Source organism: Oncorhynchus clarkii, chromosome 10, assembly GCF_045791955.1.
Source record: "Oncorhynchus clarkii lewisi isolate Uvic-CL-2024 chromosome 10, UVic_Ocla_1.0, whole genome shotgun sequence".
Lineage (NCBI taxonomy): Eukaryota > Metazoa > Chordata > Actinopteri > Salmoniformes > Salmonidae > Oncorhynchus > Oncorhynchus clarkii.
Window position 1 is genome coordinate 66155791 of NC_092156.1, and position 19076 is coordinate 66174866.

Consider the following 19076-nt stretch of genomic DNA (forward strand, 5'->3'; position numbering starts at 1 on the left):
CTGTTGATGTGCACTTGCGCAAGGCACTTAACCCTAATTGCTCCAGGGGTTCTCCAGCAACACTGGCCATGACCCCACTCAGGGGATATGCATTAAAAACATTTGACTAAAATGTGTATCTTAAATGAGATCAATCAATGACATAACACACTTGTGTAATTTTAAAATTGCATTTTAGTCCCGAAATTCTAAGCATTCCCAAATGGCATTGACACTGGCCTGACATAACCGGAGTGTCAGTAAATTAATCTGAAAGCTGGAGTGCTGTTGGAGTGGAAGTGGGACGGTGGGGAGAGGATGGAATGAGAGAGAGAGAGAGGGATAGAAAACTGACAGCACGAGAGAGCAGGGAGAGAGAGAGTAAGATGGAGGAAGAGGTAGAAAGAGCGAGAGAGAAACAGCACAGAACGAACGAGAGAGAGCTCTCTGGTCCGTCTGTTGTTGCCTCTTCCCTCCTCATCCTCTAGAGCCTCTCCAAAGAGCCCTGCTGTACTTAATAAAGCCCAGTCAAGCACTGGGCAGCACTCCAAAACCTGCTGTTTTTCTCCTACTTCCTTCAAACATGGCCCAAATGGAGGCAGAGAGAGAGAGTGCTGTGGTGATCTGACTGATCCTATGTGGCTGCATGAATCTGTCAGCAGTGTTTCAGTAGTGTCGGTCAGAGATTGCATCCTACTGTAGGTCTTCTTGTGGATGATGATATTGAGGTTCTCATTTTAGCATCTCAATCCTTCTAGACCGAAGTGACTATGAATTTTATGTTGTTTACTTTTTAGGTTTGTAAAAGGCTATTTCATCCTCTTAATATTTGTGACTAACAGTGAAATGACATCTGATACTTTCGAGGCAGAGAAAACATTTCCAGCTACCAACTTCCTCCATATTCTTGAACACAGACTGTCACCAACTAATGAAGAGAGATAAGGATAATGTGTGTGTTGAGTTATTGTGGAAAGGTGTTTACAGAGAAGTAGTTGTGTGTGGAGCTGTTTTTTGTATTTGACCTTGGTTAAGGGTTCACTTGCCCTGCAGTGACTCATGAGACCCTGTAGAATGGGTGTGATCCGATAAAAACAGATGAACTCTTCGGCTCCACAGTGACAGTGTATGGAAACACTGTCCTTTAAACAATACTCCGTAATAGAACGCCACCTAATAAATATTGTGGTGGATGATTGTCATAAAATGGTTTCTAAACTTGACATGCATTAGCCTTGCTTGCTAGATGGTTGCTACACTAAAATGGTAGATAACGTGAGTTACCCCACATAAAGTAGTGTTCTAAAACTAGTACAAAAAAAGCACTATAATCATTATATAAGCCACAATCCATTATTATAATCTGATTTATTTGTCAGATAGATAATAATCCTTTGAGTGTTATTCATTAGGGGGGCTGTTTTTGACATGGTTTTATTAAACGTTTCCAGTGCGACAGGATGCGATATCTTTCTGGATTAAGTTTTATCTAGGAGCAGAACAGTCTACAGGCATATTTGTACGGCAGTCTTTATTTATTGAAATACCCTGCATTTCCCTTTGTAAGCCGGTACATCATAGCTTGAATCAAGGCCAAGACACAGTCTTGGAGGTATGAGCTGGTAAGACTAAAGCAGGAAGCTACATGTCTACCATGTTATGTGTGTTTAACGATAGCCTATATATTATATTGGGTGTCATTGTGAAAATATCCTATGTACAGAACATATGAGGCAGAAGCAATGCAAGTATTTCTAGGTTGTGAAAAAAATAGAGGGTTCTACAGGTTGCAATTCATAGAAAATCCTGGGTCATATTCATTAGGGAGCACCGTAGCAAAAGGTTATGCAATGGAAAATGAAAACAAGTGTTTCTTATTGGACAAGTTCAGGTATAGATAGTCCCTCCCTATTTCAGTCAGTTGTCTTCCATTTGGTGCTTATTATTTATTAAACCCGGGCTGCTTAAGAAATATGGATGTGTGTGAAATACGGCCTTGTTGACACATCTAGGTTGGGTACCTGCGTTGAGTAATTGCCCCTAAATGACACACCGTCTTCTGGCCACACCCCTAAATGACACACCGTCTGCTGACCACACCCCTAAATGACACAGTCTGCTGGTCACACCCCTAAATGACACACCGTCTGCTGGCCACACCCCTAAATGACACACCGTCTGCCGGCCCTAGACACTAAATGCCAACTGGAGCTGAATTAAATTAGGGACTGAGTCAGTGGGGCGAAAACAAAGGGCCCAAATGTGGCACTGGTTTTAGCATGTTCCTGTTAATTAGGGCCACAAAAAAAGCCGCGAAACAGAAAGAACAGAATCCCTCTCTCGCCTTGATGCTTTTCCAGAGAGCTCTAGTTATTGCTCTTGGTCTCTGCTACGTTCTAGGCTAGGTTTGTGTGTGTGTGTGTGTGTGTGTGTGGTGCCTGCGTACATACAACTGAGCATTGCCATTCGCTGAGCGATTTCCTCCAAGATGCAATGCTAACTGACAGGCTCTAGTCCTACTCTTGCATGTGGCTGTGTGTTCTAAGAAACAAAAAGCCCTGTCAACTATTTTCTCACATGGCCCTCAGCACAACAAGGTGTGTTTGTCTGCCACATGTTGGTTTGGGTTTAGGCTTCAAATGCAAAGCTTCAAACTAGGCTAATTAAACAAAATCAAATCAAGTGTATTTGTCATATGTACATGACACACATGGTGTACACAGTACAAGTTCATGTTTACTTGCAGGTGCACCACATTTACTACAGACGGAGTATAGTACAGATGTAGGATATTCATTTGAGCCAGTTTGCTACAGCAGGAAAAATAATCCTGCAGCAACAGGAAGTGTGAATTATTATGTGGATTATAATGAATGGACATTGTTGCAGGGCTGGTAACAGAGAGAATCAGTTGGACGGACATTTGATTTCTAAAAACGGGCCGTTTTTTTCCAGGAATTGCGTTATAGTAAAGACCACAGGCAGCTCATAGTTTCAAGTTTAGGGAAGTCTATAATTTATCCTACCATTTCTACGTTCCAGTAATGGATTATATTTTATATAAAAATGTTTGTGGAAGAGTTTAATTTCAATTACGTTTTCGTTTCTCAAAATTGTCACTTAATTAATCATAAAAATCTGAATCAAAACGATAAAATCTGAATGTTTAAATTCAACTAATGCAAGAGTACCAGCCTTTGACATATAGACACACCGTGATCCTTTGGCAGCTAAAGAAATGAGTGCATGTTACTCAGATAGCCTATTGGCCAATGCAGCAGTAGGCCTATAACTTCCATCGTCAACTAAGTAAAACAGACCTAAAGCCAACTAATAAATAAGCCTGATGAAAATTCAGGTTCTGTCAATCGTATTAATCTCTATACTCCCCCCGTCTGCCTCCCTTTCTACCTGTCTTGAGCTATCGCTAGTAAAGTGCAATATTGTATCAACTCAGCAGGTTGGCGTGCTCGTGGGCACACGCTCCCTCAACCACCCACATCCTCATGCTCACATGGAGCCTTCCAAACAAGAATTTTGTTTTTGTCAAAACTCCTAAATTATGGATATAAAATTAACTTACAGATCTCTGCAAACAACGTTTCCACTCTTAGAATAATACATGTCTGTAATACATGCATTAACAGACATTAAAATAGCCAGATGACAGGGATGAACGGTACATTTAGTAGACCTACTGGTTACATATGTAATGGTGAATTGATTAAAACAAATCTAATCAAAAGGGAAAACAATTCACACAATGAAACAATGCAGCAGACAGCGGAGCACATTCTGGAGAGCTGAGTGCATGTATTCTGGAGAAAGACGCCCATATTGTCGCCACAAACCACTCCCCTCGTCTCAACACTTTAAAAGGATACTCAAGACACATTATCTTCCCACATTTAAGATCATTTTCACTGACAACTGCAACTAAATAATCAATTAGGCCTATTGCCAAGTGCGCTGCCCAAAATGCTGGCTTCCCAAATAGGCCTATGCATATGATTTGAAACAATCCACAGATTTAAGTATGACATGCCATACTCCTTTTGTCCAGACTATCAGATACATGGTCTGCACATACGGAGACAGAGGGGTGCCGTTTCGCTCACGCTGATACTTCATCTGAGATCGAGTCTGTCGGCGTGCATCTCAGTCAGATCAATATTTTATTTGGATGGGCAAGTAGGTACGGTAGGGCGGGGCCAGACCCCCTAAGGCTCGCCCATAACGCCAGCCCTGCATTGTTGTAGTGGTTGATTCATAGAAGGGAAAATCAAGTCTGGAATTTCAAAGTGGTATTAACAAACGTCAGAAGCGTTTTTAAACCTCAAATACACTACACGCTTCAAATGGCCTGCATAGCCAGAAAGGTCTCCTGTAGCAGGGTGATCAAATTAAGATCCTACATCTGTATGTCAAATGCAGGCCTCAAGGGTCAACACAGTGCCTCAACTCAGCCATAGGCAACCCAAAAAAATAGCTTTTTAAATTTACATTTTAAAGGTTCCAAAACTGACCATAGAAACAGTACAAGGAGAGCAGCTTGTCATTAGCGTACGTCTGTGAGGCAGGTTGAGCTATGCTGTGACACCAGAAGGATCTAGCCAGGCAGGTAGCCTATCCTCCTAGACTGGTCCTAGATCTGTTTGTGTTGTTATCTTGCCATCTCTGGATCAGATCTGGGACCAGGCAGGTCCTAGAATGATCCCGGACCTGTTAGTGCGGCATGATTATTCTGACCATAGAGTTGGCTATACAGCACATACAGAACTGGGACCAGCTAACGCCACGTCTGACCATAGGAGTTGGCTATACAGCACCAACAGATTTGGGACCAGCCCGGCAGGTAGCCTACTAACCTGGGCTACGGTGTGTCAGCCTTCTCCCTATGAAACAGGATGTCAATTAGACTTTAAAGTGTGTCATTTGGAACAGTTGGTTGCTCTGGTTTGAGGTAATCATTACCTGAAGCTGCTTAGTCAATTACCAACATTAGCTAGAGAACACCTGCCTTAGTGTGCCAACACAGTGGGTGTGTGTGTGTGGAGTACCTAACACTGTCCCGTGATATTGCACTTAAAACTAAACAATTGTTTTTTGACCTATAGACCCGTTTTGAATATATGTCTGAATAACATCTGATGTCTCTGTATGACCATAATAATGTAGGTTACTGTGTACTATGATCATTTACTGTAGTAGTAGCAGCTATGATAATCAACAGTGCACAGGAGGCTGCTGACGGGAGGACAGCTCACTATAATGTCAACAATAACAAAAACCATGCTGATACAATTCCACTGATTCTGCTCCAGCCATCACCCCTCCCCAATTAAGGTGCCACCAACCTCCAGTGCAGCAGTGGAATAACAGTGGCAGAGTTGCAGGCTACTAGTGATAAAGGCACTGTGCTGGTTAGTTTGATTACTGTACCTGCAGCACTTTGTTCATTACACCACAGTGTATATCAGAAGTGTTCCTGTAGGCCTCCACTAGAAGAAAGATCTAAGAGAGACTGCGTTGGGAGACGAGGTGTTTCTTAATTCATTAGCCAGCCAGACGCAGAATGTCATTTAAGATGAGATTGGCAGGCAGCCATATCGCCGTTAGTTTGTCCTCTACAGAGATATGAGCAAGAGAGAGAGCAAGAGAGAGATTTAAAGGGAGAAATCGAGAGGATACCTTTATCCATATTGAGAAGACTTTCACTTAAAATACTCTGTACATCCTGTTTCAATATGTTCATCCCGCTCTTAGACAGTTATTTGACTGACGCTGTAAGTCAAAAAAAAGAGGACAACTACCATGAACTGAATTAATGGGTGAAGTGACGAAGGGTTGATGTGGTTGGTCAACAATAATGAAAACAATTAAATAAAATAGAGTAAAAAAGGTCATGATTAAAACACATGTTATGACAACTTATGACAACTTATAACTGTAGGGTGGTCAAATCAAATGTTCTCGGTAAGGTCAAGTTTAGGTCAAATTGCCATGTGCTTATACAATACATTTTATGTAGTCTTGTTATGTAGGCTAGTTGTTTACGCCTCCCATTAATACTTATCTTTTGGCTTCCTCTCTCCTCTCAGTTCCCAAAGAGGGTCTAAAGAGCCAGGCAGCGTTTGAGGAGATGAGAGTGAACTACATCAAGGAGCTGAGGAGGTCTGTGGGCAAGGCCACCAACAACTCTGGACAGACGTGGCAACGCTTCTTCCAGCTCACCAAGCTACTGGACGCCATGCATGATGTAAGCACTGGACCCACATCACTGTATCCATAACATCAGGCACTGGACCCAGCGCCACATTACCATGCCAAGTCCCATCAACAAGCCTCCTCTATGCTATGCATATGTAACAGTATAGCTTCCATCCCCGGGCTCGAACCAGGGACCCTCTGCACACAGACAACCGACACCCCCACGAAGCATCGTTACACATCGCTACAAATGCCGCGGCCCTTGCAGAGCAAGGGGGACAACTACTTCAAGGCCTCAGAGCGAGTGACGTCACCGATTGAAACACTATTAACACGCACCACCGCTAACTAGCTAGCCATTTCACATACACAGAGCAAGTTCAAATAACAGGTCCCCTGACTGGAGTTTAACAATGTAATGTAGGATCTCTGAAATAACAGATTGCATTCCAATGACTAGCCCTAAAGGGTGTTTATTTTGGAATGGGCAGAGATTGCCCTATATTGGTGGATAAATGGAACATGGAGGAATCAATGTCCAGGCTCAGAGTGGTGGGTCAATACAACTATCCCCCTAACTAAATGCACTGACTGCAGGGGTTATGCAAGGACAACTTAGCATGTGGTGAAACATTAGGAGCTAGAAGCATTAGGAAAAATACTCACATCTCACAAATGCTGGGAAAAGTCCCTGATATTGGGGTTATGACAGTCTAAAATCAGTCTGTTAAACGATACTTTTGAAGGAAGTAGGATTTGAAGTGATTGACATGCATCAGAAAGGTATTGGGAAGTTCAGAAGATCATCAGGCAACAACCTTGTTCTTTTCTACACTGAATATCATAGATCCTCATTTATGTTCCCCCCCCCCGTCTGATTTAGTGCCTGGTCTTGTCCACTCTGTTCTGTTCTGCACTGTTTGTGGGCATTGTAGACACATACGTGTTCCTGAGAGTCGTCTCCTTCAGTGATGGGGTCATAATATTTTGTAGCTTAAACCGTTCAAAAGAGACGCATTTGTAGGAAGAAAACAAAAACCGCTCTGTTTATTACAACCACATCTAGCAGCTACCAGAGGTTACTGACGTAACCCTGGTTCTATGAACCAAGCCATTATTATATTTATTCCCCCCCTCCAGAGTTTCCCTCGTGATCCCATTTTCAATTCATGCAACCCCTAGTTTGGGAAACGATGCCCTATGTAGAAGAGGTATCGTCTATTGAGAATCAGTAGCACCCCCTAGTGGTACGTCAGACTCATGAGTCGTGACCCCTAACCGATAAACAATTAGTCATATCAATGCCATGACAACATTAACCTAAGGATCTGGCTATGGTAGGTGGCATCACTCTGAATAAGGTAAGGTAACCGAACACACGTCAGAAAAGGGGAATGCCAATTCAAGGTTTCCCAGGGCAAAGTTGACCCCAACTTCCAAGAACGAGGCTTTGATTGTACTGTGTATTATTCACACTTCACGATAAGCCAATGAAATCCCTATGCAAACACAGCTGGATTCTATCAAACTACAACTCTCCTTCCCGCTCTCCCTCCCCCGCTCTCAATGTGTATTTATTCCATGTTCTTTTTTTCTACATTTCTCTCTGCAATGTTGGGAAGGACACATTTCACTGTTAGTCTATATGTGACAAATAACATGTTATTGATTGATCCCTCCCTCTGTCCTCTAGCTGGTGGGGAACCTGCTAGACTTCTGTTTCTACACTTTCCGTGAGTCTCAGGCTCTGAAGGTGGAGTTTCCAGAGATGCTGGTGGAGATAATCAGTGACCAGATACCAAAGGTGGAGTCGGGCAACACACACACCCTCTACTTCCACAAGAAGTGACTGTACTGAGTCCCTGGGAGGAAGAGAGGAGAGAGAATTAAATAATGAGAAGGGGAGGAGTGGGAGAGGATGAAGGCTAAGGAAGGACCCTAGCCTCAGGAGTGGCCTAACTACTATGCCAGCCAGTCGATCTGCTGCCCCCTCTCCTTTCTCAAATGGGACAGGAAGTGACACGTGAGGGACAAGAAGAGAGGTGGAGGAAGTTGTCCCCCACACTGCAGTCTCCGTCCGCCGGTTAGAGAGGTGACGCTGAGTGAGTGACATCACAGAGCCAAGGAAAACGCACTGAGGACGACTTTTTAAAATGTGACAAAGAAGCATCCCAACCCTTAGCGTGCGCACCCCCCCCCCCCAAAGACGATAATGTTTTTCTATGGATACGAAGCCATACATTTTTTTGGTTGCGCTACAGTCCATACATTCACACAGACCCACGTGTACAGTAATGCAGCACGCACACAGGTAGACAGTAACACAGACCATCTTACCATCCTGAAAAATGTCAGATAACTGTGCTTTTGCATTGATTCATTGATATTAGTACTACTACTCTGACAATATGGAAAACAATGCTTAGATGTTGCTATGCAGTGTATTGTCATTAGGTTACATGGCAACATATACTTTTTTCATGACAAAGACTAAATGTAGGGTTTCTGTGAGAGGATCAAGGTCTATTTGAACATACTCCAAGGGCTATACAAGCTTAACAATAAACTGAATAGTTGCTTAAAAAGCTAACTAATTCCACTTTTGTTCTGCAGTGGTGTGCATTACAACACCCAAATGCCCACATAACTAAAATTGTTTTAACGTTGTATAACGATCAAAAACGTAAACTCTTATTAATATGCAAAAACTTCAAAATGAAGAATTTTCAAAGTATGGTGTTTTGTGTGATCCAGTGTGAAAAAAGTTGAGTAACAGTTAAAAGTGAATCTGCCATGTCATACATGAAGGGTTTCTGATATGTAGATGATTAACTACGCAACATTTGTCAATAGATTAATTCCATCCAAAATGGGTGCGGGAGTATGGAAACACCTGATGGATTCACAATGACGACTTTCCCTCACATCGTAACGGCGGTACACCCAGTTAGTTATCCAGGGGTTCTCAACTTTTTGGGGCTGTGACCCCTTTTTCATAGCAAATTCATCAGAAACCCATTCATAATCAGAACACAACTAATGACTAAAAATAGCATAAAATGATTTTTACTAGGACTTTGGCAGTGCATGGCTGGACGAACCAAGTCTTGGGCCCTGGGAAAGACTATTTTAAAAGGCCCTTGGCATCGGAGAGAAAACGTTGCCATTTTCAAAGGTCAATTCCTGCAATTCTACACATTTTGTCATGGGGTCGATTTTTCGTTGTTGTAGCTTTAAAGCAAATACCCAAAAATTCTACACATTTTGCCATGAGGCAGAGATAAAAACTTAGCTGTTTAAAGCTTGAATTACAGTGCATATAAAAAACATTTTGGGGGAATACAATAATTAATTTGGAATATTGATAATTTTGATTGAGTACTGTGGGCACCAATATCCCTGTGAGCCTCCCAGGCCCATGTTCCCCAGGGTTAAGAACATCACTTGTACAGTAGATGAATAATATGTATTACACCCTATATATAGTATTATTCCACAGATCCCTTGGCCCAGATTTGTTTAGTCTGTTAGTAATAATAAAAGCACAAAAATAAATGATACATGTTGAGATGTGGAGCCCACTTTGAGAACCCCTGAGTTATACAGTATAGTGAAAACATCAGAGCACCCATTTCTTGGTTTATTTCTACGTACTTAGTGCATCCAAACCAGCACCCTTTGTGAAGTCAACCGACACTTATCTACCGTTTCCAGAATTAATAATTAAGCATTTTGTAAGCGTGTTGTTGCAAAGGTTTTCGGTTTCATAAACCAGACAATTTACACCTAAGGTGCTTCTTTTTGTAAACGCAAAGATGACGAAATAACACTTTTCTGGTAACTAACATTATCAGCATTAGATACAGGGTTGGGTAGGTTACTTTCTAAATGTAATCTGTTACTAGCTACCTGTCTAAAATGTTAATCAGTAACGTATTTTCATATTACCCAAACTCAGTAATGCAATCTGATTACTTCCAGGTACTTTTGGATTACTTTACCCTTAAGAGACATTAGAAGATGACAAAAATAATCCATCAATCGCATTGTGTGTCATCAGTGGTCTCCGACTTGTGATCAGACCCGCTCAGGTGGAACAAACTTAAACTTGCGCCTTTCTCATTAAGAAAACAGAAAGGTGTCGTAATGGATTTTTCACAAACATCCATTCTGAATTTAAAAGTAATCTAGGTTTTTAAAAGTAGGCATCCGTAATCGGATAATATGTGTGCTGGTAAAGTAACTGATTAGTTGCATTTTTTTGTAATCAGATTACATGTAACTCCCCAACCCTGATTAGATACAATAACCTTCAAACATACTGTATGATGTTGATATTGGAACTGGACGTTGGAAAATGCCATTACTCTAGTCACAGTGCTTTCAGTAAATTAATAATGTGTTCAAATTTACCTGGCAAGCGGCAAATACATACAGTAAATGCAATGGCACTTGCTTAGGTTAGTCACATTTCCCCCACTGTTGTACAGAAACTGTTTTGGAAGTACATGTTGATACTGCTGATAAATGATTGACTCATTGCATTGGCCACCTGTCCTGATTTTGTGTTGTCCATCTTGTCTTTGGGCCAACTCTAGATGTATGGCCAGTCATCTGGACCATTCTTACCAGACCTGGGTTCACACTTGATTTGAAACCTTTCAAACTACTTAGAGCGTTTGCTTTAGTCTGCCGGGACTGTCAGGTGGGTGGGGTTTGCATTTCAACTGGTTCCATTGCAAAAGTCAAGCTCAATTAAGTACATTAAAGAATTTGAAACAATTTCAAATAGTACTTGAACCCAGGTCTGATTCTTACTTTCACACCAGATTGACTGACTGCTTAATCATTGTGGAACACTGATGCTACTGAATAGCGTGAGAGATAGTCGTTCGAGAGGAAAAACAGAGGGGGCGTTTGGTTCCATCGTTTCACCTCATTTGTGAGGGTGTGTGGTTGTTTTTTTTCCCCCTGGCAAGCACGAGCAAAGTTGATCTGCTTTTTTCGAGGGCATTGTTAGTTTTCCTACGTTCTATAGGATTATGCGGAATATCCTAATTGCCTGAATTAGATTTGTACAGAAGAGATGTGACAATTGAGGCATTAACCCAGCTAGAACGTTGTGTGTCTGGTTGATAACTAAATGTGAATATATACGGAGAGACGCTGCATGAATAAGGCCTATAGTTTAAAGGGATAGTTCACTTCAAAAATGTGAACTCCCCTTTAAGGTGCTGTTGGTGTTTCACGATAGGTTCTACTTTGTAGGAAGCTGTCCAGAGTTGGACGTATAGAACAGACAATGGCAGGAGGATCACGATTAAAGAAAAAGCCAGTCCCTATGCTTAAACGGTCTCATTTTGCAGACTGTCCATCCATGTCCCTTTTGTACATTGCTGTGTTGAAGTTGTGAACTGAAGGACCCTAAAGACACGCTGTAAAGTACTGCTATTATTTTTCTTCTCGTTTTGCTCCTCTACCCTCTCCTTTTTATTTTTTAAAAATAGTGTCAAAAAAGGTTCATAGGACGAATGGGAAAAGTATTTTTGAAAGAATTATATTTTGCTGGAAACAATATTTAAGTACTTTGTCTAAAAATAAAAAACATAACTTTTTTTGTAAAGTGAAATGTTTATGCATGCTTTTTTTGATGAGATGTTTACATTGTATTTAAGAAGGGAAAATTGTGCCTTTTTATCTCACCTGATTTAACATTTTACAGTATATATTGTAAATAATACAGAAAGTCATTATGTTTGAGTAGTGTAAAAAACATTTATACTTTAAAGGAATAATCCGGTCCAAAACTATTTTGGTATTGGTTTCATTAGTCCACTGTTGATCGTTTAAAAATAAATACAACTTAAAAAAAAAGTTTACTTCATTAGTCAAGTTGGCAAGATGTAGAATTTGAACCGTCTTTCAACTCGGAATTCCAAGTTGGAAACTCTGGCATATTTCTAGAGCTCCGACTTCCTAACCCTGAAGATCACCGACATGATTTTATCTCGTTTTGTCGTCTTGAAAGCACCAAAGTTACTTTGCTTATTGAAAAAAGTATATCTTAAAAACTTGACTGCTGACATGCAAAACATTGAGACTGCATCAACAGGGGACTAATGAAACAAATTAAATCAATAGTTTGAGTGGATTTTTCCTTTAACTTACATCTTGTTGGAATATCTGCAGTTCATGCGGCTCCCACTTGTTATGTTGTCGTTTTGGATCATAGAAAGAAATGGCACAAGGTTCACACGAAAAAGCTAGCCTGCTCCCAGATCTGTTTGTGCAGTATTGTCAACTCTTGCCAGCCATTGTGATGCCAAACATTATAACGATTGGCAGGAGTTGGCAAGACAGCACAAACAGATCTGGGACCAGGCTACAAAAAGCCAACGGGTTAGAGTGAGTTATGAAAGTACCAAACATTGTGACAGACACTTTACTACCTGAATGTTAGAGAAAGAAATGTCCTCTTTTTTTCTTCTTCCTTTACAAATAATGTTAACTGTTTATCTGACATTGTTTTGTACTTTTATTTTGCATTTTATGTCAATGTGACTTAAAAAAAAAAAAATAGGCAAACATATGTCATTTCTTTGTTACAGAGAGTAGACAGTACCAAACTATGGATCAATGAGTTCTTGCTGTTGACATGATTATCTCCCAAACCCCTTGGCGATATGTGATTTAATAGCACCACACTAAAATCAAGCAATCAAAAAAAAACTGATTAAAGCTGAAATAGAGTAGGTTGAAAATACTCTTGCCTCTTCAGTTTGTTCAGCTATTAAGGTTCCAACTCACAGGTTGATGTGGTCACCACACTTGGGATTCATTTGACTACACTTCCAATCTATTTAGGAAATAATCTGGACATACCATTTGAATTGGAGGAAAAGGCTTATTAGGGTATAACTCTTGGGTTGACTGAAAGTGACACCTAAATGAATTCGACTCCAATACTGGTGATAATATAGAACCCAAACCGTGCTACCCTGGGATTTCTAGAAACAACCATTTGTATCATTGAGATATGGATGCATCATGACTGTTCACAGGTTTAGTTGGCTTGGTCTCAGATTTTGCAGTGCTCCCAATGGAAGTTCTACTGTATATGGCTTACTGCCTTGCTCAGAAATAAGTTAGTGGTTATCTGCTCATCCTTCTACAGTACAACACTATGCATTTGTACAAAGGGATTTCCAACCATCTCAATTACAGTATGCATATAGATCAAATGAGGACTTTCAATTCCGATATATTCTAAACAAAAAAGCGTATTACTCAACCTTTACAGCATTAATTTCCCTGTGCAAGGACATGGATGTACAGTAAACTCCAAAAGTATTGGGACAGTGACACTTGTTTTGGCTCAGTATTTCAGCACTCTGGATTTGAAATGATGCAATGACTATGAGAGGTTAAAGTATCATAATGCTAGGATATGGGACCAAATACTGAACTTGACTACTTTATTACACAAGTGAATTTGTGCTATTACTTTTGGTCCTCTAAAATGGGGGGGGGGGAACTATGTACAAAAAGTGCTGTCCTTTCTAAACGGTTCACCCGATGATGAAAAAACCCTCAAATTAAAGCGGACAGTCTACTCTTTAACCTCCAGTCTTTGTATCATTCCAAATCCAAAGTGCTGGAGTACAGAGCCAAAACAACCAACAATGTGTCACTGTCCTAATACTTTGAGCTCACTATGTAGCTTACCATCGATTTCTGTCCTACTTCACCAATTATTTGACGGTTACAGTTGTAATGGAGACACAGCATTCACATTTTTTTTTTAACAAACATTAACCCCGTATATTGAGACTAAGCCATATCCCCAAAGCCACATCCAAGCTCAGAGCAGCATTTCCTATTAATAGCACCTGGTTTGTTTTTATCCCAAAATACATTTTTAATCCAATGCTTTGTACAATATTTGTCAGCAACTATCCACAGTACATGAATATCCTTCAGCGTGAATAAAAACAACTAGTTCCTACTACAAACTGTATATCTTGAAGCAGATATTTGCCGGTACTGTTTGCAAAACTATCAAGAGATTCCAATAAAACCGTTAACAAATAATGTATTTTTTTGATTTGCAGTTTGTAAGTAACATCTAGTGTGTACATGCGTCGGAAGACTCCAATGAGATCGTTTGAAAGAGGAAAACCTGAGGGAATGCACACAGCTCGGGCCACTGGCTTATCCAATCTGTATATATAGATCCAAGACTGGGAAAATTGGAGTAGGAGGATGGGAGGAGGGATAGAGAGCCAGATGACTAATTAAGATGTGCCAGGAAGAGAAGAAAATGAGAGTTGAGAGAGAGAGGGAGAGAATTTAGCATGCATATGCATGTTTGTTTTGCTAATATGAACTGATCAAATATTTTTTTTTAGCTCATACAGACTTAAGAATTCAATAGATAATGAAAGAGGGATGGATGGAAAACAGCAGACAAAAAAAGCGAAAAAGAGACAATATTATAACCCCCTTCCGCCAGCCACCCTTGTAGACAGAATCACCATTAACCTCATTAAAAGCTGATCTGAAAATACTCCCGGATGCCAGACTGTAGCAACAGAACCCGACAGTATTACTTTTGCTCATTTCGCTCTCTCGAAAAATCCACAGCCCACTTCCAAATCTCCCCCAGATTTCCAATAGCTTTCACTGTGGTCGTGCCAGATAAACAGAATCTATTGGATCAGTCCCATTTCACGGCTGCACCCGGCACACATGGCGGCTTCTGTGGCCCCCTTTCTCTCTCAGCTACCTCTTTTTCCTCTCTCCCAACATCCTACACTCTGCTTCACATGTATTTCTGTTTCTCTCATTTCCTCATCTGTTCTTCTCACCCTGCATTGGTTTTTATCACTTTCATGTTTTGCTGTTGCCTAAATCGCACTCTGGAAAAACTTTTCCCACCAAGATAGAATATCTAAATATTAGCCTGGTTCAAGGGAATTGAGATTGATATTCTTCTAAATGCTTACTTACGGGCCCTTCCCAACAATCCAGAGACAAATAAAATAAATAGAAACCCCCCCACAAAAATACAAGTAATAATAGATACATAATGAGTAATGTGGCTATATACACAGGGTACCAGTACCGAGTCAATGTGCAGGGGTACGAGGTAATTGAGGTAGATATGCACATAACTAGGAATAAAAGTGACAGGATAGATAGCAGTAGAAGCAGCATATGTGAAGAAGCAAAAGAAGTTAGTGCAAAAAGGGTCAATGCAGTCACACTGGACAAAAACAAACCATTTCAAAGATTTTACTGAGTTACAGTTCATAAGGAAATCAGTCAATTTAAATAAATTGATTAGGCCCTAATCTATGGATTTCACATGACTAGGAATACAGATATGCATGTGTTGGTCACAGATACCTTAAAAAGTAGGAGTGTGGATCAGAAAACCAAGCAGTATCTGGTGTGACCACCATTTGCCTTACGCAGCATGACATCTCCTTTGCATAGAGTTGATCTGTTGCTTGTGGCCTGCCCACCGCCACCATGGGGCACTCTGTTCACAACTTTGACATCGGAAAACCGGGCGCCCACACAAGGCCATACAGTACATGCCGTCTGCCCGGTACAGTTGAAAACAGGATTCAACCGTGAAAAGTACACTTCTCCAGCGTGCCAGTGGCCATCAAAAGTGAGGATTTGCACACTGAAGTTGGTTACGATGCCGAACTGCAGTCAGGTCAAGACCCTGCTGATCTCAGACGATCCCGCAGGTGAAGAAGCCGGATGTGGAGGTCCTGGGCTGGAGTGGTTACACGTGGTCGTGAGGTGGCTTATGGTAGAGAATTTCACATTAAATTATCTGGCAACAGCTCTGGTAGACATTCCATGCCAATGGCATGATCCCTCAACTTCTGTGGCATTGTGTTGTGTGACAAAACTGCACATTTTATAATGGCCTTGTGTCTCCAGCACAAGGTGTAATGATCATACTGTTTAATCAGCTTCTTGATAATCCATCCACCTGACAGGTGTGGCATATCTTGGCAAAGGAGAAATGCTCACTAACTGGGATGTAAAGTCATTTGTACACACCATTTTAGAGAAATAAGCTTCTGCTGCATATATACATTTTCTGGGGATCTTTTATTTCAGCTCATGAAACATGGGAACACCACTTTATATGTTGAGTTTAAAGTTACTCAAATAGCTACCCAGACTAACTACTTAGTAGGTCTTATGGTTTGGGGTAGACGCCGTTTAGAGTCCTGTTGGTTCCAGACTTGGTGGATCGGTACTGCTTGCCGTGCGGTAGCAGAGAGAACAGGGTCTTCCTCTGACTCCGCCTGGTACAGAGGCTCTGGATGGCAGGGAGCTTGGCCCTAGTGGTGTACTGGTCCGTACGCGCCTTGCGGTCGGATGCCAAGCAGTTGCCCTATCAAGCAGTAAGGCACCCTCTGTTTCCTGTAGTCCACGAGCAGCACCTTTGCCTTGCTGACGTTGAGGGAGAGGTTGTCCTTGACCTCCTCCCTATAGGCTGTCTCATCGTCGGTGATCGGGCCTACCACCGTCATGTTGTCAGCAAACTTAATGGTGTTGGAGTCGTGCGTGGCCATGCAGTTCTGGGTGAACAGGAGGGGAACTAAGCACGAACCCCTGTAAAGGTATTACAGACTGGGTCAGGGAAAAGTTGAACATTTCAGTGTAGACACTTGCCAGCTGGCCACCCATATTTTTTTCGGATAATGAAAGCGTTGAGACTGCTGTAACATTGTTATGTCATAAGCTGAACGCTGTCACTAGGCTAAGTGGTCTGACTGGGGCCATGATGAAATAAAAGACACGGTCTACTTTCAGGTGCTTAAGGACACCGCGCCGCAGGAGGTGGACGACAGCTGACGGACAGCAGTTTTTGGCCGCACGAGGAAATTAAAAAGATCCAGCTAGATTTTTACTGTATCAAAATACACAACTATAAGTGGCGACATGGATGATTGAGCTATACTGTAAATGAATCTCACGAATAGACGGACGGGCAGAGAGACAGCCAACTTGTTCTAAGTGAGCAGCAACACAGGCTCATTTTCATCCCCGCTCCTTCAAGTCCTAATATAAGTAATATTGGGGAAGATCCAACAGGAGTGACTACAGTTCTTAACAAATTACCTCAGCAGGGAGAGTGAAAGAAGAAGTGGAACAAACAGACGCTGAGTGAGACAGAGCGAGAACGGGGCAGACAGAGGCGGACCACACCACTCGGGTTGCAAAATACAATGTACACATGCATGTTACTCAATCACTGCACCCACACTGCTCACGAGCGTCTGAGTAGCCAGGCGCTAAAATAGAACTTGGTTCTATTTATGACTCTTGAAGCGCTGCAAGTCCTGCCTCTCCCATATCATTGGTTTTTAGGAGCATATACCCACATGCCAACTCCTCACTGTTCTTCAGGTAAAATAACCAAATGTTTATATTCCAGGACAAATTAACAGCAAGCTCGCTAAATTGCCATAAATGTTTGCTTATCGAACGGTCCCGATATTAATATAGTTGGTTCAGAGTACGTTTTGATATTTCAATCTGCGTGCCCTGATCACGTCTGGTGTGGGGGGACAGAATTCAACATGCGAGCGAGTGGTCTGGTCAGCATGTGAGGCAGTAAGATGGACACAGATGCAAAAAAGAGAGATGAGAGGAGAAAATGAGCAAGGTAAAGAGACAGAGCGAGAAGGACACAGAGGGGCTGTATCGAGGCAGTCTGACACAGCCTCGTTTGATTATGTAACCACTGCTGTCACAGCCTCTTTTGCCGTCGTCATTTCGAGGGCACGTCGAGCCATGACGCCTCCTTCGCCATTACCCCCCAACCCACCCACAGACCAACCAGTACTTTTAGCCTAAACATCTGACCCAGCTAGTTGGCATGCCCTGCTCTCCAGTACAGACTACATAAGAGTGGATGGCTTATGGCGCTTTCAAGACAACTGGAAACTTGGGGGGGGGGGGGGGGGGGTAAAATCATGACGTCAGTGATCTTCAGGTCGGAGCTCTAGAAAGAGGCCCATGTTTACGAGCATTCAAAACAATGTCTCCCAGTCGGAGCTAGTCCTCCCTCCCATCTTGTTCCAAGCTGTCATGAATGCACTGAAGTCAGATTTCTGAGCTCCCTGTGGTTTTGAACTCGGCAAGACTTGGAGTCCAACGACACGTGGTAATTATTATGTAACATGCATCACACCCCAGTAGCCCACTGGAAGCAGTTTGTACATTAATTACACCAGATGAAATCCAAAGGATTTTCACGTGAGTGGAGGATTGAGGTGGAGGGAGAGGTTTGATAGACATCATGTGGCCTGTCGATACTATGATCTTTTGGAAAATACTGTAGTCGTACAGCTGCAAGACTGGGACTAGAGCTTTCAGTTGGTGTATCCTAATGTATAATGCAGACTTAAGTAGGCCTCCATTATAGTGGAAGACCGACTACTGCAGACAGCAGGGCTGTAGCAGACTGAATCAGCGATGAAAAATCTCTGCAGTGTCTGTAGAGAAAGGGTCTGCTGAATATCCTGATGCCTATGACTCATTAAGTAGAAAGGAAAAACATTCAGTAAGACTTCAAATGATTTCAATGTACCACTAGAACAAGCAAGTAGAGGTTGATTCAGAAAACTGCAGTAGACAAAGATGTCCATTTGTTAATTATTTTTGGTGCCCCAAAATGATAACCTTTTGATATATTCTATTCAATTGTTCACCACAGAAAGTCCTGACAGTCCAACAAACTTCATTGAAACGATTCAGTAGTTGCCATTTCACTTTGTTATATAAAAATATTATTTTGGGAGGACCATTTCAGTCTGCGGTGTCCGTCTACTCTCCAGTTATCAGAAGAA

General features: G+C 41.7%; 1 protein-coding gene across 3 annotated transcripts in view; it reads left to right on the forward strand.

Moving 5' to 3' along the window:
- The window catches only part of LOC139419016 (mineralocorticoid receptor-like), a 105258-nt gene extending 92484 nt beyond the window's left edge, over positions 1–12774 (forward strand). For 2 of the 3 annotated variants that reach the window (XM_071168838.1, XM_071168839.1), the window contains exons 8-9: positions 6081–6238; positions 7883–12774. In XM_071168838.1, coding sequence (XP_071024939.1) covers positions 6081–6238; positions 7883–8038 — 314 coding nt within the window. In that variant the 3' untranslated portion in view covers positions 8039–12774. The remainder of the gene's footprint in view (positions 1–6080; positions 6239–7882) is intronic. The other variant, XM_071168837.1, reaches the window with a different exon arrangement.
- The last annotated feature ends 6302 nt before the right edge of the window (positions 12775–19076 follow it).